This window comes from Zalophus californianus, chromosome 9 (assembly GCF_009762305.2).
Source record: "Zalophus californianus isolate mZalCal1 chromosome 9, mZalCal1.pri.v2, whole genome shotgun sequence".
Classification (NCBI taxonomy): Eukaryota; Metazoa; Chordata; class Mammalia; order Carnivora; family Otariidae; genus Zalophus; species Zalophus californianus.
Genome location: NC_045603.1, coordinates 38,027,401 through 38,052,276, shown reverse-complemented (window position 1 = coordinate 38,052,276; position 24,876 = coordinate 38,027,401). Strand labels below are relative to the sequence as shown.

General features: G+C 34.4%; 1 protein-coding gene across 8 annotated transcripts in view; it reads left to right on the top strand.

Annotated features, from left to right (window-relative positions):
• Nucleotides 1-24,876, top strand: part of PTPRQ (protein tyrosine phosphatase receptor type Q) — a 243,858-nt gene that overhangs the window by 202,355 nt on the left and 16,627 nt on the right. For all 8 annotated transcript variants that reach the window (XM_027595088.1, XM_027595090.1, XM_027595089.1 and 5 more), the window contains 3 exons: nucleotides 1,033-1,161; nucleotides 15,667-15,748; nucleotides 18,940-19,030. In XM_027595088.1, the coding sequence (XP_027450889.1) occupies nucleotides 1,033-1,161; nucleotides 15,667-15,748; nucleotides 18,940-19,030 (302 nt within the window). The remainder of the gene's footprint in view (nucleotides 1-1,032; nucleotides 1,162-15,666; nucleotides 15,749-18,939; nucleotides 19,031-24,876) is intronic.

Sequence of the window (24,876 nt, the reverse complement as noted above, 5' to 3'; positions counted from 1 at the left end):
ATTCCCTACAACCTCCTGACACACTTCTCTTTGGCCAAATGGGTCTCTTCTCACCTGAACATTCCTTAGGCTTTTCTACAACTCTGCTTTTATACAGTCAGTCAGAAATGTGCTTCCTCCTCCTTCTCGTTCTGGAACCCTCAAATCAGATCTCGCTTTATTTTTTACTTCCTGTCAATACTAGTAGTTGTCCTATGAATTAGAATTTGGATTTTTTTTCTTTTTATTGCTTTTTCTACACTTAGATCTTGCTTCTCAACTAAACTGTAATGTTCTTGGATAGGAACCATATTTTATACTTTCTTTTCCATCCTTAACACATAATTCATATTACATAATAAATGTTTGAAATGTAAAAGATAGAATAGCTAATATCACTTTGTAATTACCATACTATGTCATAGAAAAATAAGCATATAAATGGCTTAAAAATGAAAGGACTTGGATTTGATTCTCAGATTCATGTGATTTTTATTTTTGAACTTGAGTTTTCTGAATATAAATAAAGATAACATTATATGCTGTACAATATTTTTATAAAAAGCCTATGAGACAATTCAAAACATATTTCTATACATTTTCATGAATGTAGAAATATCTCATGTATATAAAACAATGGAACATTGTCTTTTACCATTGGTGCTGATAACAATGAGCTGGTTCCACTTCGGCATACTTTCTCTTTATGACAAATCTAGAGACAGCTATCGGGAGGAAAAACAAGCTCACAGCTTCAATTTTATTTGCCTGATAGTTTAGATTTGCCAGTGGCCCAGGCCTTGATCAACTGATTCTCATTAAAATTTGAAACTTCGACAAAGCAACATCTTAAAGGAATATAGTTAGAATTAGGTTTTATGGAATTAAAACAGGAAAAAGAAGTTGAGTACCTATAAATTTGCGCCATATTCAGAGATGTGACCCCAACAAAGAAATTATTTGACTGATATCTTTACTTAAAAAGAAAAGGAAACTTAATTTTATATGCTTTCTATGGTATTTCCTTTTTGGACTTTACTACACTTATTTTAGAATTCGACAGAAGCAGAAAGAAGGTGGCACATACTCTCCTCGAGACGCAGAAATTATTGACACTAAATTCAAGCTGGATCAGCTCATCACTGTGGCAGACCTGGAACTGAAGGACGAGAGATTAACGCGGTGAGCACACTCCTCTTGGCGAACAGTGGTTCAGAGGGCCTGGAGCCATGACCCTATTCTGACCTATGCTTGTTGGAAGTGTTTGTGGGGCTCCTATTTACACAGGTCGTAGAGATCTTCTTTCAAAGAGTGACCTCCATCTTCTGCACACTTCTCACTGGTGCTCGGAGAATCACTTAATCTTCCTCATGCTTTGGGTTCAATATGAACCTTGGACTATAACGTTCAACCAAGCTCTTTTTTTTTTTCCTGAGACAAATATTTTTACACATTAAACCGTTAAAATCATGTTTAATAATTCACTTCATATGATAGATTTCTTTTACATTGGATTTTTCTGGAAGTGTCCATATTTTTAATCACAAGTTTAATGAAATTTGTAACGACTTGATATTGTGTATATCATTTTTATAAAAGCCTCATAGCTCCTTATTTTAGTATGAAATTACATTAAAAATCTAACTTGTGTATTAACACTTTATTTTTTAATTGCTTAGTATTTAAAGATTAAATACAAAGTAAAAAATTACCTTTGGGAAGAAAAGCATGTCATCAGTATGTATTGGAAATAGTAAAGGTGCTTAATTTTAAAGAGTAAGTATTTTAAGTCCTTTTGAAATCATTATAAATCATTCAAAATGTTGACACATTTGAAAAACTGGTCTATTAAGATAATTCATCAAATTCTTAATAAAAACTGTCATCAGGCCATCATAACAAGTTTAGATTCTTATAAGATCCAATATTTTGTGATGCTTATAAGCACATGACAGTTTTTACAAAGCACATGAACAACTCTGCTAGGCTTTAAAAAATTATTAACAACTCTGGAAATACGCCATGAAATTTCTTGAACTTAAAAAGGAATTGTTTATAGTTGTCATTTAGCAAAGCTGGTCTTTACCTAATACATTGACTTTGAAAGAATATTTCCAGCATGCCTAAAAATATCAAATATATGTTACAGAGGGAAGTGTCATCTGATAAGCAGGGGCCTTCCAAATACTGCAAAATGAAAGTCATTCAGTGTTATCACTAAATTACAAGGAAATTTGTTCTGTTAAAGAGGTAAACTTACTTCTTTATATTTAGATATTTACCTTTGTTTATATTCTAATAGAGGTTGTTTCTATGGATACAACAAAATGGATAGTACTCCAAAGACCATATGGAAGAAGGTTATCTATTATCCAGGACATAGTTTTCCACATTAGAAATGTTATGTATGAAAGGGTAATAGATTTGCAGGGTAACCTGCCAAAGTTAACCACATCTTAGGAGCAATAGAGCATTCCAATATTAGGCTATGTCTTGGTCCTTAAAAGGGTCATCCTGCATAGTAAAAGGAAGTTTCTTCTCCTTTCCCCCCGCAGGCCAACTGAATTTCTGTAGTATTCTCCCAACTCCCTTTTTCAGTGTTTGTACCGCCTCCACAGGCTTGGAGTTTCAGTGTCTTCTAACACCCAAAAGTACAAGAGACTACGCGTCAAATCTCTCAGTGCAATTAATTTTAGTTGTTTGAACAATTTAGTTGAATCTGTTCATACTAAAATGTTCTAAGTGTCCAAACACTTATAGGGGCAGTTTTTTAAAAAGAATCTTTATTAATCTCCCAAAAGTCCTTAGTAAGTAGATCTTTAGGAGAGAGATAATGACATAACAAAGTGAAAAAAGCCAGTCAGTATTAAAGTGCTCTTTATCAAGGAGGTTATCATTCTAGGCAGGCTGTGCTGAGGTTAGATTCCCTAAGCTCTGTGTGTTTTCACAGCTTGCCCTTTCCTGCACTTCTGAACACAGCCATTATCTAAAAGCTGGAAGATTTTTTTTTTTAACAATGACTGTCATGGCAGCTAATGGAAAAGGTGGATAAGGGCTGCATAGATTGTTTATTATTGGTTTTTTATAAATCAGGGACTGCCTTATTTAATCTTGATTCCTAATTATTTCTTTTCCTGCTTCCATGTTTATTTATGTATATGTGGGTTTATTTGTAAAATGATGTCGAAGTGTCTTTCAAGTATATTTCGAATAACATTTATTTTTGCACATAGGTCATAAGTATATATTACCCCCAATAAGAGTAAAGTTGGAAATTTTAGTTTCTATGATTTTTATTTTCTCACTTTTTGATATGATTCCAGCATTCATGACTGTGAAACATCCTTATTTGTAATTCCAGTGGCACATAATAATATGCTTTGCTTGATTATTACAGAAATTTATTAAAATAACTATCAAGTGGTTTGAGTACTAACTCTTCATTAGAGAGATCTGTCTCCAGATTTACTATTTATTGAAGGTCTTTCATGTGAATAAGGTCAGTAATACAGTAGAAAATTAAGTCTAGAAGAAATGGTAACTAACAGATCCATAATTAGTCATGCGCACATATACAAGGGGCCATCCTTCAGTGAAGCTCTCAAGCCCTTCACTTGTCTTGAGGTGCTGGAATATCTAAATCTATTAAAAGGCATATAGGTCATGAGAGTAGGACCAGAGACTGATAGTAGATTCTGAGAGTGAAGAATCAGGGAGTTTGAGTTAGTTTTTAAATTGTTGATTAACTTACATCATATGTCTTTGTTATTTGCAGGAAAGAACTTAGGTGATTTCCTTTAAATCTACCCAGCTAATATATGCTCTTTCTACCTGAGGCTTAGGCACGTTCTTTTCCTTCCAACCTGCCCACTTTCTTCATGCATATTGGACTAGCAGTTTTCCTCAGTGTTGTATGTCTTGACATGTCCATAAGAGAAATGATAAAAGAAGATTTAATCAATAATTAAAATATTAATTTTAGGGAGTTACCTAGTTAACAAAAGTTATTATGATGCTTGTACTAAATCCTGTCAAGGACTTGGAATTTTATAGTTAAGAAATTATTCGTTTTATGACATGTGCCTGTATATTTATTTACATGTTGATTCATCCTGTAAATTTTATGTGTGTAAACTCTTATTATTTAATTATATTTTACCTTGTTTCACAAAGGATCTAAAGAAGAATTCTCTCACATTGTAATTTTTCTTCCTGAAGAACAAAACTCAAATGAAGATTTAGTACTCTGGAAAAAAAAAAAAAAAAAGATTGAGTACTCTGTAACTCCATGAGAACATTCAGGATAGGCCAAGATAATGTTTTCATTTCCTATTTGGAATGATAATTATACCATTTCCTTATGCACATTTTATATTTAAGTTTAGACAATGCACGATATATTTCTTAGGAAGGATATTTAATATTTTGGGCTCATCTCTTCCATATTCACCAGATTAGAAAATGACCCTTGGGGTTTGTTACTTGATAAATGAACAAAACAACATTTTGTGATGGCTCCTTTGAAACACAACCACTTAGCCCAAGGAAGTGAGAAAGGTTTCCAGGAGGAAATATTGGCAAGATTAGCAAACACTCAGGTAAAACAGACCTGTCTCTTCAAGATTGCTGAGACCAGCTGGCCCTATGGATTGCTTTAACTAATTTAACTGCAACACAAACTACCTTCCTAAGAGAGTTGAAACACTTAAAATTAAATAACCTAACAGAAGGTTCACGAGTTAAATATTCTATTTGCTAAAAGTGTTTATTTTTCACTGTCTCCTTACCAGGCTTAATTAAGTTATAGTAGGTTCCCCATCTCCAATCTCCCCCACCCCGCACCCCACCCAGGGTGACTAAATCAGAAAAACAACAACAACACCACACAGTAGAATAACATTAATCAATGCTACTAATCTTCTTACTTGACACTCAATTTCTTCCAAGCCTCAATTATCCCCCCAAATTTTGTGCATCATTCCATATTAATTCTCTTGCCTATTTTCGTTGAGTGAATGTAATGGTGCATTAATTAGACTCAAGGCCCAATCCAGTAATCATGAATGGAATTAAAATCCTCCAGAAAGCAAACAATTGAATTGCTTTCTTTCTTCAATAACTTTAGAAGTGTGCAAGTTGAATTTTCATTAAATGTACATGTCTTCAGGAAGCTCTTGTAAACTTTAAATCAGAATACTACATTTGGAATTATTATTGTTATTTACAATCTTTATAAAATTAAAAAATCACCCCAATCTACTTTCACATAGAAGGCTTGCTAATATAAATAACTACTACTGTTTTTGAGCAATTACTGTGTGTTAACTCTGTGTGTAATGATCTCACTTAACTCTTTCAATCCTTTTGTGGTAGATATTTTTATCCCCATTTTACAGTTGAAAAACAAAAGATGCTTAGAGAATTTAAGTAGCTGTCCAAGGTGGTACATCTAGTAAACAGGACAGCCATGATGCTAGCCTGCGTGCGTTGGATTCAGAGATAAGATACACCTGTACCTCTGTGTGTGTGTGTGTGTGTGTGTGTGTGTGTGTGTGTGTGTGTGTGTGTGTGTGTAACTCAGAAGCTTACTAGATGAGATCAATATAACCCCTCTTAAAAAGACAAGACCCTATGGGATCCTTCTTGAAGCAGCTTTTCCTATGCAGAGAAATGATTCTAAGGGAAGAACTGCTTTTTTTGATTCTTTGTTCTTTAGTGATACGGGACAAAGGAGTGATGGCATTTTAGTATAAGTTCAAACTTCAGAAACTGAAAAATCTTTAGTAGTGCAAGTCTTATTGTACCTTCAATAAGAATACATGATATTTGACTGATACATGAAATTCTATGTAAAATCATTAGCATTTTAATTGCCATCAATTCTTTGACAGGTTCTAGCCATGGATTTTACTTCTCTCTTAAACCATTTTGCAAACAATGGCAAAAATTCATGAATCCAGATAAGAAATGTCTGACAAATATGTGAATTCCAGACAAATGTCCTAAAGTAGGATGAAGCTCAAGATATTTAATGCTCATGTTCTTGTAGTAGCAAAAAATAATCCAGTGTGTTTGTGTACTAAATAAATAATGAATCTTTACTTCCAGATATTCTTCATTTTTCTTTAGACGCAAGGAGATTTTTGTCATCCAGTAAGTTACTGTGGTGATGCGGAGCTCTGTTGTGATGGTTTTCATCTTGTCAGGTGGTGTGCTCTATATTTTTAAATACACTATATTGAGCGTTTTGTTGTTTAACGTGCTATTTTTTTCCAAAGCCAAAAAAAAAAACAAAAAAGCCCTATGCTTTCTACTTACAATATGTCCTCTATAATTTGCATGCTATTGATATGGTAAAGTTAACCTTCTCAAAATGCACATTGACTCATAATGTGCATATCATGAGAATTTGCTGTGTTCTCATGTTGTGTTAGCTTTGACAGTAAAATAACTTTCCACCTAGATTTTCTTCACATGCATTTTGTCTTATTACATGATACAAAGCTGAGTTCTCCATCTGACAGATGGAGTCTGGGTCCACACTTCACACAAGCTCATTTCAACTACCACAGGTGGTAACCTGTAAGGACCAAGATGATGAAATTTCCCATTCTCTGCCTCTGGGGCATACACAGAGTGACACAGTTCATAGTATATGTACTTCTGCCCTAATCAATGGGTAGCTAACTGTGCATGTTTTCAGGCACTCCTCTGATGTTCGGAAATGTCACTTATATGCTAGCACAAAAATTGCTTTATGCCTTCTGAAGGTAGCATAACAAAATGTCAGCATTACTGGGGACCCCAGCAACAGATTGAATGCCCCAGAGATAATCAGTTTCTTCATGCAAAGAATATGAATGGAGGCAAAGAACGAAAATGTATTTGATTTCAAAATCCCAAATCTATGACAGAGGAGTCAGTCTCCATGAGCCACAGGGGTGGATGGGGCCAAGCCTCCTGACATTCTCATTGATCATGAATAGTACTCAGCATGATTAAAACAGTGGAAGCCAGGCTATTTCTACTTTAATCATATTTAGCATTTTGGAATCATAGGTAAACTTGTTTTACTTTCTGTGAACTAATTGCCAAGTTTCCACTCACAGAATTAAAATAGTTTTATAAAAATATATTTTCCTCAAAGGACCTGCTTGATCAGATTCAGTTGTCAAAGTGAGACTCTGTTGAGCTAAAGATTTAAGTGATCACATCACACATAAAATAACCATTTCCAACCAGCACTCAAAGCTGACCTCTCAGCATTCCAGACTCACAAGGGGTCTGGTTGAGCAGCTCTGCCAAGTATCTTTCTTTGTCATCGTTAAACAGAATTCTTTTCCTTTTTTTTTTTTTTTGCTTTATGCCATTAATGCCTCAGAAAAATCCTTCCATTTTTACCTCATGTTTCTCCTCAAGCACCACATTTTCTCTCTTCGAATTAGTCAGTAGTGTCCCTGTTTAGTCAGAGATCTTACTTTGATAGAGCTCAACTTAACGGTTTGGATTCATTAGAACCTTTATAGAACACCTGTACATAAATCCTATTTGTTAAGGTAGATGTAGTCTTCCTCCAAATTTAGTTTTCCAAGGTTACCTTCTGACCCCTAACTGAGGAAATTAAGTGCTAACTGCCTCACTAGTTAATAGTTCGGGCTCAAAGCACTTCTTTTTAGATGACAGCACATCATCTGTGTCCTCAGATTCCATCCTCACCTAGAGCCTGTGCCCAACTCTTCACACAGCTTTCAGCAGTTTCTTCACCTTCTCTTCTACTCCTTCTGCCCTCTTGCCCAGATAGCTAAGCCTGTGCCCCTGGCTGTAATTTAGGATATGTGGTTGACAAAATAAAACATCTGTCAGGAATTTGTTTTCAAATGTGCAAATGTGGAGAGGCTTAGTAATAATGAAAATTCAACTCTTGCACCTCGGGTATCTTCTCTTATACCTCTTTGACATCAGCAAGAATGTTGCTTTTCCTTATCTAAATGTCCATTTTACTTCATTTGGGTAAAAGAAGTGTCAGTCGGACCCTACCAAGTGCCAAGCACTGTTCTGGGCACTGGAAATTGTGTGATGAAAATGGAAGGGGCATTGCCTTCAAAGAGTTGCCCTTCAAATAGCTAAGCTCCTTTTAAACCTATTTGTCTTTACAGGAAATATACTGAGAAAGTACTTAGGACAGCACTTATGAATTGATTGTTTTTCTAATTAAATAAGAAAAATATTATGTTACTTACTTATCGAGGTGGTATGTTTACCTTATAAGGTGAAGTTTTAGAGTCAGCTCTACAGTACCAGCTATCAGGATAATATTTTTCAACTTTGTTTTACAGTTTTATTGAGAAATAACTGATATACATCACTGTGTAAGTTTAAGGTATATAGCATAATGGTTTGATTTACATATATTGTGAAGTAATTACCACAGTAGATTCAGCTAACATTTTTTTCATATAAATCCAAAAAGAAAAGAATGAAGAAAAGAAAAAATGAAAAAAAAAAGTTCTTCTGATGAGAACTCTTAGGATCTATTTTCTTAACAACTTTGAAATATACCATAGAGCAGTGTTAACCATAGTCATTGTGTTGTACGTTACATCCCTAGTACTTATTTACCTTAATACTGGAAGTTTATACCTTTTATCTGCCTTCCTCCAATACCCCCTCCCTCTGCCCTCTGCCTCTGCTAACCACAAAGCTGATTTCTTTCTCTATGAATTTGTGTTTGCTTGTTTGTTTGTGTTTTAGATTCCACATATAATTGAGATCATACAGTATTTGTCCTTTTCTGTCTGACTCATTTCACTTAGCATAATGCCTTCAAGCCCATCCATGTTGTTGCAAATGGTAGGATTTCCTCTTTTTGTGGTCAAATAATATTCCTTTGTGTGTGTGTGTGTGTGTGTGTGTGTGTGTGTGTGTGTGTATGTCACAACCTCTTTATCCATTCACCCACTGATGGACACTTAGGTTGCTTCCATGTCATAGCTGTTGTAAATAATGTTGCCATAAACATGGGGGTGCAGATGTCTTTTTGGGTTAGTGTTTTCATTTCCTGTGAATATATTACTAGAAGTAGACTTGCTGGATCATATGGTAGTTCTATTTTTAACTTTTTGAGGCTTGGTTAGGATAACTTTTTAAATTTATATTAGGGACCACAGAAAAATTATTGGTGATATGGTAAAAGAATGAAGAAATATCTGGAAATGGAGCACCGGGGTGGCTCAGTCGGTTAAGTGTCTGCCTTCGGCTCAGGTCGTGACCCCAGGGTCCTGGGATTGAGCCCCACGTCAGGCTCCCTTCTCAGTGGGGAGCCTGCTTCTCCCTCTGCCTGCCGTTCCCCCTGCTTGTGTCCTCTCACCCTCTCTGTCAAATAAATAAATAAAATCTTAAAAGGAAAGAAAGAAAGAAAGATCTGAAAGAATACTATTTTAAAGCCTAGAACAAATAAAACAATAGGAAAGAACAAAACCGAAGACACCTTTGAAAGCATTACAGTAATGATAAGTAATAGGATATCATTATAGAAGTAGATGTAAATGTTGGAACAATTAATGGCTTGATTGAAATATAGAAATTAAAAATTCACACTCAGTATTTTATAAAACTTGAAAGGATTAATTAATATGTTTTACCAGAAAGATAGATTCTTAACAAATTTTTATTTGAATATGAAGTACATGTCAGTGTGCCAAATACATATTTTAAATAAATGCAATAAAATTTGAGGTTCTTTGCTTTTTAACCTAACTGAAGTAGAAAACACAAAATTTCTCAGTTTGTCCTGTGCCACTGGTAATGCTGATTTAAGCTGCTCATCTATAGGCTATCATCCATGGCTCTCCATTTGGACTATATTTTAATTCCCTATAGATTTCAACTAATTGACCTTGAGGGAAAGCTGAGTCTTTGTGACAATATGGTCTTCAATCACCACTGCCAACATAAATAAATGGTTCCTCTCTGAATCTATCAAGAGTAATCTGAGTGGAATTTAAGTTTTTGATAGACTTTTAAAAAATGAGCCCAGACATGAAATAATACCCTTTTCAACAAAAGGGAATAGGATTTAAGACAGCTAAGATTCATGGAATAAAAAGCGTTTAGCCCTTTCTGTTAGAAAGTGGTCAGTTTTCTTATTGAAATCTGGACAATTCCCAAATTGATTTATATAATAATGACCTGAATTTGATTTGACAGTATCCTTCACTATTGTAAGTGAATAAAATACCAGTCTAAAATGCTCTTCATGTAACAAATTGTTTTTAAAAATGTTAATAAAAAGTTTTCTATATGAGTTTCTTTGAGTGTCTTCACAGATCACTTAATTTGAAAATAGCGCTCCTAAAAATAACATTGTTGACTTTCATGCACATTAATTTCTGTAAGGTTTTTTTATACTTATCTAATCAAACAGTTTTTCCTAAAAGAATTTAATTTCTTCATCAGTAAAAGTCAATGCTTTTTTTTTTTTGTATTATGCCCCACCTTCTTTTCTAATTCCCTGGATAAGTTGTCCAAATTAATTTTTTTCCTATTTAAAAACAAAACTTTGAAACCTATAATAAAATTTAGAACGCAGCCAATTCCCTTTTTAAAAAATTTATTTATTTATTTGAGAGAAAGAGAGAGAGAGTGGGAAGAGGTGCGGCAGAGGGAGAGAGAGAGACTATCTCAGGCAGACACCCCACTGAGCACAGAGCCTGACATGGGTCTTGATCTCACAACCCTGAGATCATGACGTGAGCCAAAATCAAGAGTCAGATGCTTAACCTACTGAACCACCCAAGCACCCCAGATACAGCCAATTCTAAAGGAAAAATATACCCATACATTATGAGGCTAAGTATCAAAACTACTACAGACAACAACAAAAAAATCTTTTATTTGAAATAGTTAGGTAATATTTGCCAAAATGTCCTCTCAATTTAAGCTACCCAGATACGTATTTCAATTTCAGTTCACACATACTGGTGACATCGGCATAGACTGGAAAATTACATAAAAATTAGACTTTAGAAGTCTTATTTCTCACATTATGTAAATACAAATGTAAAGAATAGGTTACATAAAGTGACTGGGTTTAGATAAAGAGAGTGATACAAATGAAAATAAATCCAAAACAGATCTTACTCTTTTTTTGAAGTCTATCTTTTTTTTACTTGGATAGGCAAGATGATTTTATTGTTCATATATCTAATTTCCTAGCACCTGTTAACTTTCTAATGTTAGGGGATCTAATATGGCTTTGTTTAGACTCATATAGTGTTTTGGGGTTTTTTAAGATTTTATTTATTTGACAGAGAGAGAAAGAGAACACAAGCAGGGGGTTCGGGAGAGGAAGAAGCAGGCTCCCTGCGCCTGCTGAGCAAGGAGCCCAATATGGGACTCAATCCCAGGACCCTGGGATCATGACCTGAGCCGAAGGCAGACGTTTAACCGACTGAGCCACCCAGACACCCTGGACTCGTATAGTGTTTATTGATACATCATTGATCATACTTATCTAAAGCTCCTGAAAATTCTCAATTGCTTACTATTTTAGTGGAAAATTCATTCAGTTCAGATACTCTCTTAATAAGCACAGTGCTTACATTTAGCTTTCTGTGTATCTTAGTCTGAATGCATCCAAAATTGTATATTTAATAATGATTTATTCATTGTCTACTATGAATAAGGTTATGAGGGTCTTGTAGTAAGGCAGTGTTAATCCTGCCCCTGCCTTCGAGTACACATGAACCTCAATGCATGTGTCCTTAATACATGTGCTTATGTAGCCAGAATACAAGGTGGAAAGTGGTTTGTGCATAGAAATTTCATTTCCATGAAATTATTTTATCTATAATAGAACAGGGAAGGTCCATGAAAGAGTTAACATTTGAATCAGCTATTGAGGAAGCAGTAGGACCTGGTTGTGGGAAAACACCTAGAATGGTACAAACCGAGAGGGAGAGATGCCAGAGAATTGCTGGAATACAAACAAGGTATGTGAAAGGTAGTTGTAAGGAATAACATTAAAAGTGCCAGTGTGATGAGAATGCCTTCACATGATAATGTGAAAACTGAATTATTACAATCTTTATGGTATTAAGGATTTATTTAGGATCTTAAATTGAGAACTAGAAAAGCCAGACTCGGATTTGAAGTCTGGATATTTATGACCACTCTTTATGCTAGAGACCCTGATTAAGAAGAATAAAATAGGAAATCTTGCTGCTTAATTTAGCACATTGTAATCTACCCAGTTTTGAATAAAATTAAGATAGGATATTCTTCTGGAAAAAAATTATCTTCCTTTGTATCAGTGTGAATTGTAGGACAAATGGGTAAAAGGAGCTTGAGTTTTACAAAATAAAGGAGGAATAGCAATTATAATACTAATGATATTAACTAATATTTATGTATTGCTTCCAAAGCCAAGGGCGTTTCTAAGCATTGTACATGTATGAGCTTGATTTACGTATACTTACCCTATTTTCCAAATTAGGAACTGAGGCACAGAAAGATTAAGTAACTTGCTCAAGGTAATGTAGCTGGTAATTGTTGGAGCAGGTATTTGAAGCCATCGTATTTTATAGTACAGAAAGTTTTCACAAATATCCATCTGGATCCAATAGCTACCCAGTTACAGTTTAAAATTAGTATCTTTAGAGAGATCTTTCAAATGCAAAATAAAATAATAGTAAAAAAAAGCAACTTTCTGTAGTGTTTACAGTGAAACTATAAAGAAATTGACAAAAGAAAAATATTTTATTAGTTTTTGTTAATATTTTTATATTTATTTATTTTTATTAATTATAATTTCTAAATGAGAATAGACAGCATAATGAGAAAAAGAGCAAGGATGTGAATAGTAACATGGTGCTTTAGCTATTTCTTGTTCATTTATATTTTAATATGATTATTCATGTTTAATGTCTTTTGAGGATTTGATGAATGTATTCTGATTCTTCAAATTCCTTATTGATTGCTGCCCAGAAGCCAGCCCTACTTTAGATTCTAGATAGCCTAGTAAAAATATTCTGCCAATACCACCTCAAATAATCTTGGATTCTCTAGGAAAAGAGAGACCCTTCTACTGTAGGATGGCAGTCTGACTCTTCTCAAATAGGTGGACCATAAGCCTGTCATTAAATCAGATGTAGTGTGTGTGAATTTCACCAATCACAAACTGAATAATATCCCCTGTTGTTATGAAAGTGATATCCACGCAAGTCAAGAATTTCCATTTCTGTGTGGTAGCAGGGAAATTGATCTTGCCAATTCAAATATTCATATTTCTATCTTAAGTTCAGTTAATTAGGATTTGCCCAACCTAACCCCCTCGCCTTTCCTGTTTCTGAGGAACATGATGGCATAAGAGCACTGGGCATCAGTCATTAAGTGTATTTGGCGGGTATGGGTCTAGCCCATGATTGTATTTTTTTCTTGCTGGTCTTTGCTGAAGGGTAATTATTTCCAACAGGGATTGATTGTTGCCTCAGTCCCCACTTTATCTGTTGCTATGTCAGAAGTATTTCCAGGGCCTCTAATTCAGACATCCTCTATCTTCCTGTCCCAAACCCCAAATCAAGGATTCTTCTGATTCAGTAGCCCATTCAAACCATCTCCATATCCATTTAGTTAAAAATTTCTCTCTTGCCTTCTCAGAATCATTCTAGGTTATTGTAGGAAGCTTACAAGTTCATCTACCAAGACTTTGCTCAAACATTGCTGTTTTATCATTGTGACTCCATGTTTGATAATGGGATGTTGTATGAGGTTATACCCTGAGAAGCTGGGAGATACCTCCTTCTCCTTGGGGACACCTATTGCATTAACCAGAATTCTATCATTCTTCTTGGTAGTACTTGCTTCTGCACACCCATATTTTTCACCAATTTCTATATTGTAATAAAATGAACATTTTAACTCATGTTTTTTTCATTGAACACACCCCTTTGTAACCATTTTCGTAGTATTCATTATGACACATTTTTCAATCTAATTATTTTCTTTCATTTGTCCTTTACTTTGAAAACCACATCCTCTTATAAACATTATTCACTTCAGGAATGCAGTAAAATCATCCTTGATAATACTTAAAATTTAAAACTTTGAAAAATTTTTATTTTATTGATTTTATTTCATTATACTTTGTGCCTTTTGTGGTTTTGCAGTGCTAATTGATTGTGCATGACAAATGTGTTATTAAAGATGTTCCCATCTTTGAATTTGTGTGTGTTGCATAGTCTATTTGGCTGTTAAAAATTATTTCAGTTTTTTTCAGAGTATGAATAACTTGACCAATGAAATGTCACAGGAGATATGTCTAAAGGAACTGAAAGAATTGTGATTTTTTATGGTTATATACTCATCAAAACTCACTCATGAAATAAAACTTAGGCAATATGATGTCATTTTTCAAAGATCCACTCCCCCTGGTTAAGCGTTCTCTATGGACAAAGAAAATATTTTTTTAAATATACATTAACTCGGGCGCCTGGGTGGCTCAGTTGGTTGGGCCACTGCCTTTGGCTCAGGTCATGATCCCGGAGTTCCAGGATCGAGTCCCGCATTGAGCTCCCTGCTCGGCGAGGAGCCTGCTTTTCCCTCTGGCCCTCCCCCCCTCATGTACTCTCTCTCTCTCATTCTTGCTCTCTCAAATAAATAAATAAATCTTTAAAAGAATAAATAAATAAAATAAATAAATATACATTAACTCTCTTAGACTCTAAATACTATGCAATATATAAAAAAGTGACCTGTTTTTAACATAGTACCCCAAAGGCCTAACAATATTAAAAGAGTATCTTAGCTTGAGAGGGAAGCTAAGTTATTATTTGGCCATCTTGAGTCCAAATAATATAATTTAGAAAGATGAAATAGAATTTAAAATAATGATTGCATATCAGGTAAAGGCATAGCACATCATACATTACTGATTTATTATATTTATCTGATTTTAATCTAGAACTCTTTCAGAAAGACCTATCCCCTCAGCTTATCACGCATTTAACACAATCTCTGTTGCAGGTTACTTAGTTATAGAAAATCCATCAAGTAAGTTTGTTAAATATCTTTTCTTCTTTTTGAATGTCAATGCTAGATTCACGGATTCAATGAATCTTAATGTGTGGTTCCTTTTTTGTATGTTTGCTAGAAAAACCTCCAAGCTGGATATAAATCATAAAAGCATGACTAATTGCATGGTAACTGGAGAAATGCTTTCTCTCTCTCTGGGGTGAAGCCTGCATGTCTGTATTTTAGCTTGGGAAGTAATACGGGGATATTTAAACTCCTTAGGGTTTAAAAACCATATCATTATGAGAATGAGGTCACTGCAATATTTTATATCTTCTAAAACCTTGTAATGTATAAAATGTTTTCTGTATGACAAAGAGGTATTATGTGCTTTAGGATTCAATGATAACTTTATGCCCTTATATTTACTTGAAAAACTTTTTTCCTTACAATGTGAAATCATTCATATAAAGTCACTTAAAAATGGAAAGGATTTTGTGCCAGGAATACAAAGAAAGCACACTTACAGGGGAAAAGTTAATTTTGTAAATATGGCAAAATGACTTTAAAGGGCTGTGTGGTTACGGGTTTTGAAATATCTGTTGTTCTTTGACTTATTCACTGTACAGCCAGTGCCAATCTAACGTGATTCCATTTTCTACCTCTCTTTGCTTGGAGGCCGGTAAGCAAGAAGTCCTTCCTGCAACATGTTGAAGAGCTTTGCACAAACAACAACCTAAAGTTTCAAGAAGAATTTTTGGTATGTTACTAGCAGTTGTCACAACATTGCCAGACCTCCAGTCGTTTCATGTGTCACATTTCATGTCCATTTTAAGCATGCAAGGCCATGAAGGACTCTGGCCTTGATAATCAATACCCAATTACCAGGTTGATTGTTTGGATAGTAATGTTACACGGGGTGGCCTCTGGTGCAACCTGAACAGAATTATTCACCTACTGTGTGAGGAAAGGGTGCTCTTCTTCAGACCTCCCCAGCAATGGCAGCCTGGCCCCATTTCTGCTCTGCTCTTTCATCCAGATGTGCATGGGAGTCTGGAAAGTCTGGAAGGTTGTATTCATTGGTTTTTGCTGGTGTGTGAGATTTAGGCTTTACCATAATTGTGGTTTTATATTTAAATAATTATTTTAGATTTAGAGACCAAATAATTCCATTTTATATCTGCCTGCTTAGTTTATGTTAGTGATATAGATGAACCTGAGAACAGAACGTGATATTTCCAGAAACTACAAAAATATTATTTCTAGAACTATCTAAAAGTAAAAATACCTGTGTTTTACGTGACCTATTTTTAAGTTACTGTGAAATAAATACACTATCACGTTATGGAGAATATGTTGAGTTAAGAGCCTTCCACTTTAACACTACTTAAAAGTTAAGATTAATTATATTGCTTTCAACATTTTGTATATCTATAAAATTCAAATTATATTAATGCATAAGGTATATATCAGATCTCTAAACATTTTTAAAACTTGTGTGCATCTTTCCAAACTTACGTGATTATTTTGTATTATATAAGTAATATGGATTTCTAAATGTCACCAAAAACTTTATTTCTTTTTTTTCATGAAATTTTTAGTGTGTGAACCTATGAAACAAAGAATTAAGCAATTGGCTTGAATAATTCAGGATTATAATATTTCAGCCTCTCAGGGAATAATAACAAAATGTGAGAAGATTAATGGTATTTCCTACAGCTCTTTGGTTATGCTTCTTAAGTAATATTGGCCTGGACTTAACAAAATAGATGGTACCCTAAAACTTTTCTTAGCATTTACACAGCGAGAACTCACAATTTTTCAGAAGCAAAAGTGTAATTTCACTAGAATAGGAGCGAATATAATTACATTATGCATGACTGAGTAGATGAAAAGTTTTATTAGCAACAACATTTTCACATATATTACATTGAGAAAATTTCTAGTTGAACTTCTTTGGAGATCATGGTTTTAAGAACTTTTTAAATACAAATATATAGGTTGTATGTATGTATTATATAAACATATCTATACATGTAAGGAATTTTTTTAATTGTTTTTTATCCTAATGCTATACTAAGTTTTTTAAAGCAAAATTATATTTAAATAAATAAATGCATATTTGATAAACTTTAAAACTCGAATCATAACCACTTATACCTTAAATATTTATAAGCTCCTACTATATGGTAGGCATTGTATTTGGCTTATTGATATATATCAATTCAATGCTTAATAGCTAAGTGACTTTGGATAAATCATATAAAGTCTCTGTTCCTCCATATCCTCATTTGTAAAATAATAGTATTTACCAATAATAGTATTTATCTCACTAAGTTTTGAACACTAAAATGATTGAATGTGTGTAACACTAAGAATAGTGGCTGACACAAGTATTAGCAATGTATTACGACTATGACTTCTACCATAAAGAAGCTCATACTATGATAAGAACTGCAGACATGCATAAAAAATGCGTAAGTACACTGTATCATGACAGAGATATGCAGAAAGAAGTGAGGATTGACAGACTGCACAAAAAGGTGTTGTTTGAGATGAACTTTTGGACTAGCAGAAAACTAAAGGGTAAATAAAGGGGGAAGAGTATCCCAGAGAGTGAGAAGAAATGCAAAAGCATAAGGATGCAAAACAGTCTCACTCAACTATGATCCCACTGAAAAGAACAAACAGTAGGAGAAAGAACTGAATAGGATGATGGAGGCCCTCTGTCCCCTGGTAAGAAAAAGGTTGCAAGTGTGACATTACTATCCAAACAGTCAACCTGGTAATTGGGTATTGATTATCAAGGCCACAGTCATTAAATCTATAATTGGAAACTTCTATGTGAAATAATTACAGAAAAAAAAGTACCACCTTTCAGGAGATTTCCATTTCACCTTTGTTTTCTCCTCTATTCCTCTCCTATTCCTTTATCTATATGAATATGCTGACATATACTCCCAACACCTTGACACAGGGAAAGGGTTCTAGGATTCCCTACTTGGTTAAACAAATTTTTTTCTAAGCCTTTTGTGCCAGTACACCAGATTTCAGATGCTTACACTGCACATACTCACATGCAAAAGACTGTCTGGCTTTTTCTTTTTGAGGAAAAATAAGAGGGAAAGGAAGACTTATCTAATAAAAGGAGTAGTTTATAATGATGTTGAAAAATTGTAAAAACAAATTTTAACACTTTTTAAGGAATTTGGCAAGTTGAGATTTATTTCTAAAATGAAAAACCATAAACTTTGTAAATATAAATCACCAGCTCAACAAAATAATGAACACATTTTCTTGCACCAACTTTCTTAATGATGAATGGATAATATCATGATTTTTTACCAAAATGTCAATAATGGATCTCCTTGACCCTTCATCTGTGTCTGATAATTCTTAATCACACCTTTGCATTCCAGTATCGATTTAACAATGCCTACTGAGAACAGGAATTGACCTTTGGCATCTTCTTAAACTGACCAATGTTGTACCAATTAATAGGCATGAAATCACGCTGCCTGAGGAGAAAAAACAAATAATAAATCACCGAACTCCCTTCCCCTACTAAGTGGACATTAAAATATTAAATAATACTCAGTGTGTTCCTGATGAAACCATTAGTAAAGTATGGAAAAACGTTATTAGTAACATGGTTGCCACATCTTAGAGCTTCTAAAAGTACAAAGAAGTTATCCCAGAGAAAGCAATAGACCAACTGACCAATTTTTTCAGGATATTTTCAGTAAACGTTTACATAAGTTCATTGCTGTTAATTTGACCTTGTTTCTGCAGTTATTAGAGGTGTTTTCAATTTAAAAGTAAAAGGGTTTAGAATAAAGGTGTTTTCAATTTAAAAGTAAAAGGGTTTAGAATAAAGAATAGTTTTTTCCTAAGTAGAGTTTCTTGTTTACCTCTGAAATAAATCTAAACTGCAATGACTTCATTCCACAGGAACTGCCAAAATTTCTTCAGGATCTTTCTTCAACTGATGCCGATCTGCCTTGGAACAGAGCAAAAAACCGCTTTCCGAATATAAAACCATGTATGTGCCCTGGTTTCAACCTGCAAAATGTTTTAAAATGAGCACCAAATGCATCTTAGCCTTATTATTTCTTAAACCCATTAATATTAATTGAATTACAATAATGCACTTTATTAGCAGTAATTTTCAAATTGTATCTCTTTTGCTTTGTTAATATTTATTAATGTTAATGTACATGATTTTCAGCTTGTTCATACAAGGTTCACTTATGCAGGTGCAAGAAACTGTAGACCTAATAGTTTCTTAGCTTTGTAATTTAATCCAGGTAATGAACCTCTCTAACATCTTCCTACAGATCTAATTCTCAAATGAAAAGAGAAATATGTAACTTTGTGCATTCATTTCCCTTAGAATTAGGGCTGTGCTTTCTTATGGAATATAACAGATGCATTGCAAAATATTCATTGAAGATCAAAGTAAATGTGTGCTTACCAGGGTGGTTTTTCAAAGGAGGCAGGTGGTGCCTCACCATAGTCGACAAAACTTCATTTTTCAATCAATAAGAAAAGAAACTGTATTATCACTTTAAGAATTAGCAGTGATCGGGGTGCCTGGGTGGCTCAGTCGGTTAAGCAGCTGCCTTCGGCTCAGGTCATGATCCTGGGGTGCTGGGATCGAGCCCCACGTCTGGCTCCCTGCTCAGCGGAGAGCCTGCTTCTCCCTGTCCCTCTGCCTACTTCGCTCTCTATCTCTCTGTCAAATAAATAAATAAAATCTTAAAAAAAAAAAGAATTAGCAGTGATGTGAAAGGAAAAATAGAACATTCTTCTGTTCATAATAGCTATATATTTGATATTACATTTTTTGAACAAATGTGCCTCCTATCTATATTTTGATTCCATACACTTTATACTATGAGATAAGAAAATGCTATTTGTGATATTCTGAAATATTATTAATATTGTTTCAAAATCTAGAATTTTAAAATACTCCTAGTTTTAAAGTATTTTTAATAAATATACATTTTTCTATGTTCTATGCGTTTTCAAAACTATACTGGGAAAATTCCTTACTTAAGAATTGAACTCTTCTGCCTAGAAAGACACAGATTTGAAGAAGGATAAAACCGCAGAGTGTAAAATCATAAAGGATGTGGATAGGAGGACATGGACCAAATTCTGATATTCTAGAACTCAAGGATAACTGAGACATGAAGTAAACAAATTTAGGGAAATATGATATAGGAAGTAGTAATCTAGTGGAATCTGCTAATTCCCAAGAATTAGGATAGGATGAAAATGCAAATAGCTTTTATCACCCAAAATCCCTTCTGGAACAAAGCAAATCATAAGTAAATGACTTTAGGAGCAAGTTGACAAATCAGACACTATTGTAAGAAGTAAGGAATGTTAGTATTGAGTCTCTAAGTTTCTATGGCATGAAGTTTCTCAATAGGTCCTTTTGTTTTCCTTTTCAGAGAGTTAACCTGGGTTGGATGTATCATAAGTTTAAGAGATATGGAAATTCTCATGTCTTTATATTTGTCTCTACCTAAATTTCTTCGGTACTGTCTGCTTCATGCTTATTCAATGCTCTTCTGTGAAAATAAACACTGTAATCTGATTGAAAGACAGTTACTGGGTGCCTGGGTGGCTCAGTCGGCTAAGTGTCTGCCTTCAGCTCAGGTCGTGATCTCAGGGTCCTGGGATCTTGCCCTGCATCAGGCTCCTTGCTCACTGGGAAATCTGCTTCTCTCTCTGCCGCTCCCCCGCTCTTGCACTCATTCTCTCTCTCTGTATCTGTCTCTCCCAAAAATAAATAAATAAATAATCTTTTTAAAAAAGGACAGTTACTATGGAATATTTAATATTTATTTACAATCATATATTTGGCTGAAGTAATTTATATCAGTATATATAAGATAAGCAAACCAAATATGGCTAACTTATTTCCAAAGACCAAAGAGTATCTAATTTAAAATACATAAAAATTTGAGACATTAGTAAGATACTCTTTTTAAGATTTAAAGAGAGAGAGAGAGACCAAGCAGGAAGAGGGGCAGGGAGAGAGGGAGGGAGAGAATCTCCAGCAGACACCCCGCTGAGTGTGGAGCCGGACAACACGGGCCTCAGTCTCACGACCCTATAACCATAACCTGAGCCAAAATCAAGTCAGACACCCAACTGACTGAGCCATCCAGGCGCCCCAGCAAGATATTTTTTAAATGTGCCATTTCAGTCTTTTTTTAATTAAGATCCCAGTGCATTATTATCTAGGTTCACATCATGGGTATAAGAAAAGTCAGACGACATAGCTTATTACTTATAGGATAGGAAGAGAATATGAGTGGCCAATGAAAATAAATAACCCTAAAACAACAAGAAGAGCTGAAAAGTCTGACTGCCCAGTTTCTTCAAATCTGAGGCTAAGACAAAAAATAATTGTTGATGATGGAACTATGTTGTAAATCAAGGATGTTTGGGATATTATAAGTGGCATTTCATGCATTTTTCACCTTTGCTACAGTCAAAAGGATAATGTCCAATTGTTTTCTGCTTTCTTCTTGATTTCAGTACAGAAAACTTATGGAAATTTTTCAAATAATATATTACATCTATGTTCAATATCCTTTAATGGATTTGTAGGGAAACCTTTTTCTTAACTATACTCTTAGAGAGTTAGAGGTCCTATAAGATAATTTTGTTAGGTAGATTTCTCTATTTTTCAAGAATGTGATTAGAATAATTTATTAATTCAACTAATGTACTCCCTGCTGTATAGTAAAATTGCTAGGAATGTGTGGGCACTGATCAAACTTCCTGGGCTACAATCCTGTGTACCTATTCACTGCCTTAGTGACTGGACATTATTCAGTGGTGCCCACCTTATAGGGTTATTGTGAGGATTAGATGAAATAATTATGTAAATCACTCTGCCCAGTACTGGAACATGGAAAGCTCTCAGTGTTAATTCTTATGATTGTTAGTAATCAATGGGTGAATAAGATTTAATAACAGGCCCTTAGGGACTATAGTCTGGACATAGCAAGCCCACTTCCCTAACCTGAGTGAGAAGGCAAGCTGTAAACTCACAGCCACCTCTGTGGGCAAGTACACCCCAGCCACACACACACACACACACACACACACACACACACACACACACACACACACACACACACACACACACACACACACACACACAGTACAAGCAAATGAAATGTTTAAACTAAATATATTCTCCCACTGTGCTTGCAGAGAAGCCGTGAAGCTGAAGAAACGTTTTTTTCTCCCGTAGAGAATGAATTCATTTTAATAGACTCTGAATTTTAGCTTGAGACAGCTTAGTGGAGTGCATTGTTTCCCCTGAGTAATGTAGGAAGTAGGATTTCAAATATCACAGTGCATTTTAGAAGATATTAGCTTACAGGGCTTTAAGATACTAGAATTAGCAGCAAATGCTTGCAGAAGAGATTTCCAAATCTCCCTTTGACAGGACACTATGACCTTCAGAAATGTTCCAACACCACGAAGAAAAGTTTTAGCTTGCTGTTGACTCAGATAATAATAAGCAGGCATATCGCATGAACAGAAGCCTAATGGCTTCCCTTCCTAAATTACAGGACTAGCCACAATGTCATTAAAGTAGTTAGATCATACCAAATTCAAGTCTTTGGGATGTAAGTCATTTGCATAAATTTGCTTAAACATTCCCCATCTCTAAACATACCAGGCTGGTCATTTGAATCACTAACAATACAGCAAAGTCATTTAACAGGTAACATGTGCTTAAGTTGTTTTTTTTTTATTTTATTTTATTATGTTAATCACCATACATTACATCATTAGTTTTTGATATAGTGTTACATGATTCATTGTTTGTGTATAACACCCAGTGCTCCATGCAGAACGTACCCTCTTTAATACCCATCACCGGGCTAACCCATCCTCCCACCCCCCTCCCCTCTAGAATCAAGTCTTGTTCAGCTTTATAAGTTCCATAAGCTTTCATGTAAGTTTTCCTCAAGAGGATTCTACAAAATAAATATTATAACTATATATTATAGGTAAGGTAATGAAGGAGCAGAGAAGTTAAAGAATTCACCTAAGGCCATTCATATGGTAAAAAGATCATCTGGAATTCAAACCCACACCCGTTTACCCATTTTCCTCCACTACCAGTGCCTTCCCAATGAGATTTAAAAAAAAAAACAAAACTTCAAAATAATTATGTAGGAATAGATATTTTATATCATTTCATGCTTAGCTAAAATTAGCACTGGAGGGGCACCTGGGTGGCTCAGTTGTTGAGTGTCTGCCTTTGGCTCAGGTCATGATCCCAGGGTCCTGGGATGGAGCCCTGCATCGGGCTCCCTGCTCAGCGGGAGACCTGCTTCTCCCTCTCCCACTCTCCCTGCTTGTGTTCCCTCTTTCGCTGTGTCTCTCTCTGTCAAATAAATAAATAAAATCTTAAAAAAAAAATTAGCACTGGACATTCCAATTGAAATACCATCATAATACTAACTGGGTAAAAATCCTCAGGAAAAAAATAATTTGAACCCCCTTTTTGAAGAAAAATAATGGTTAGGGGGCATCTAGTTTTACCAGATCTTAAAATAGTCTAAAGAATAATAATTAGGGGCACCTGGGTAGCTCAGTCGTTAAGCGTCTGCCTTCGGCTCAGGTCATGATCCCAGGGTCCTGGGATCCAGCCCTGCATCTGGCTCCCTTCTCAGCGGGAAGCCTGCTTCTCCCTCTCCCCCTCCCCCTGCTTGTATTCCCTCCCTCACTTTCTCTCTCTCTCTGTCAAAAAAATAAATAAAATCTTAAAAGAATAATAATTAAAAGTTTGGTATTAGAGAGTGGGCAGATACATTAATGGAAATGAATAAATAGTCCAGAAATAGGCTTAGAAATGCACAGAGAAACCTAGTGTATAATAAGAGTGGTATTTTGAATATTAATATTTGAACATTTTGAAATGTTAACAAACTGGGACTTCATTGTTCCAAAAGGCAACAAAGAAACAAACAATAAAATATAGACTTTACCTGGTTCTATAAAAAATAATAATAAATCCCAATGGATCAAAGATTGAAATAGTTGAAACAAAAGCAGAAAAACCATTAAAAGTTCTAGAAGAAAATATGAATGTAAGATTTGTAAAAATAAAAACATTGGTGTGACAGACACCTTTGTGTGAATGACACAAGAAACCATCATGATGCCATGAAGAAAAATAATTCAAATTTTGATTATTAAAAAAATGTACATTTTCTGTATGGCAGGATAGCTAGCTACATTGATGGATAGGGTCAAAAAATGACAAGAAAATTTCAATACATGTAAGTATGTATTGAATATGTAACATGATATATTTTTTGTATAAAATATTTTTTAAAAATAGAAAAATAGTATAATATGAAATGGCCATTAATGAAAAAGGTATTTAAAATGGCCGATACACAAGCAAAGAAGCTCAGTTGAATTGCTTTCAGATTTAAGGAAATAAAAATAAGTATTATGAGACATCAATTTGTATCTATCAAAATATCATGAACTAAATAAAATGTTTAAAATATCTTGTGGTAGTGAAAGTAAGAGGAAACAGAATTGTTCAAACACTTTTCAAACACTTTTGTTCAGAGTATGAATTGATATAATTAGAGAAGAGTTTGGCAATATCTTTTGAAATTTGAAATGCATGACAGGATTTGGGAATTTTACTGCTGGTAATGTATTCTACAAATACACTACAACATATATGCAAAAAGTTTAGTTATATTTATTTATCATTTCACAATAACAAAATGAGGTGAATTGAAATCATCATAAGAATTAAATTAGTATGTTTTATTCAAAGAACGAAATACTATATGGCTGCTTAAAATAATGAACTAGACATTT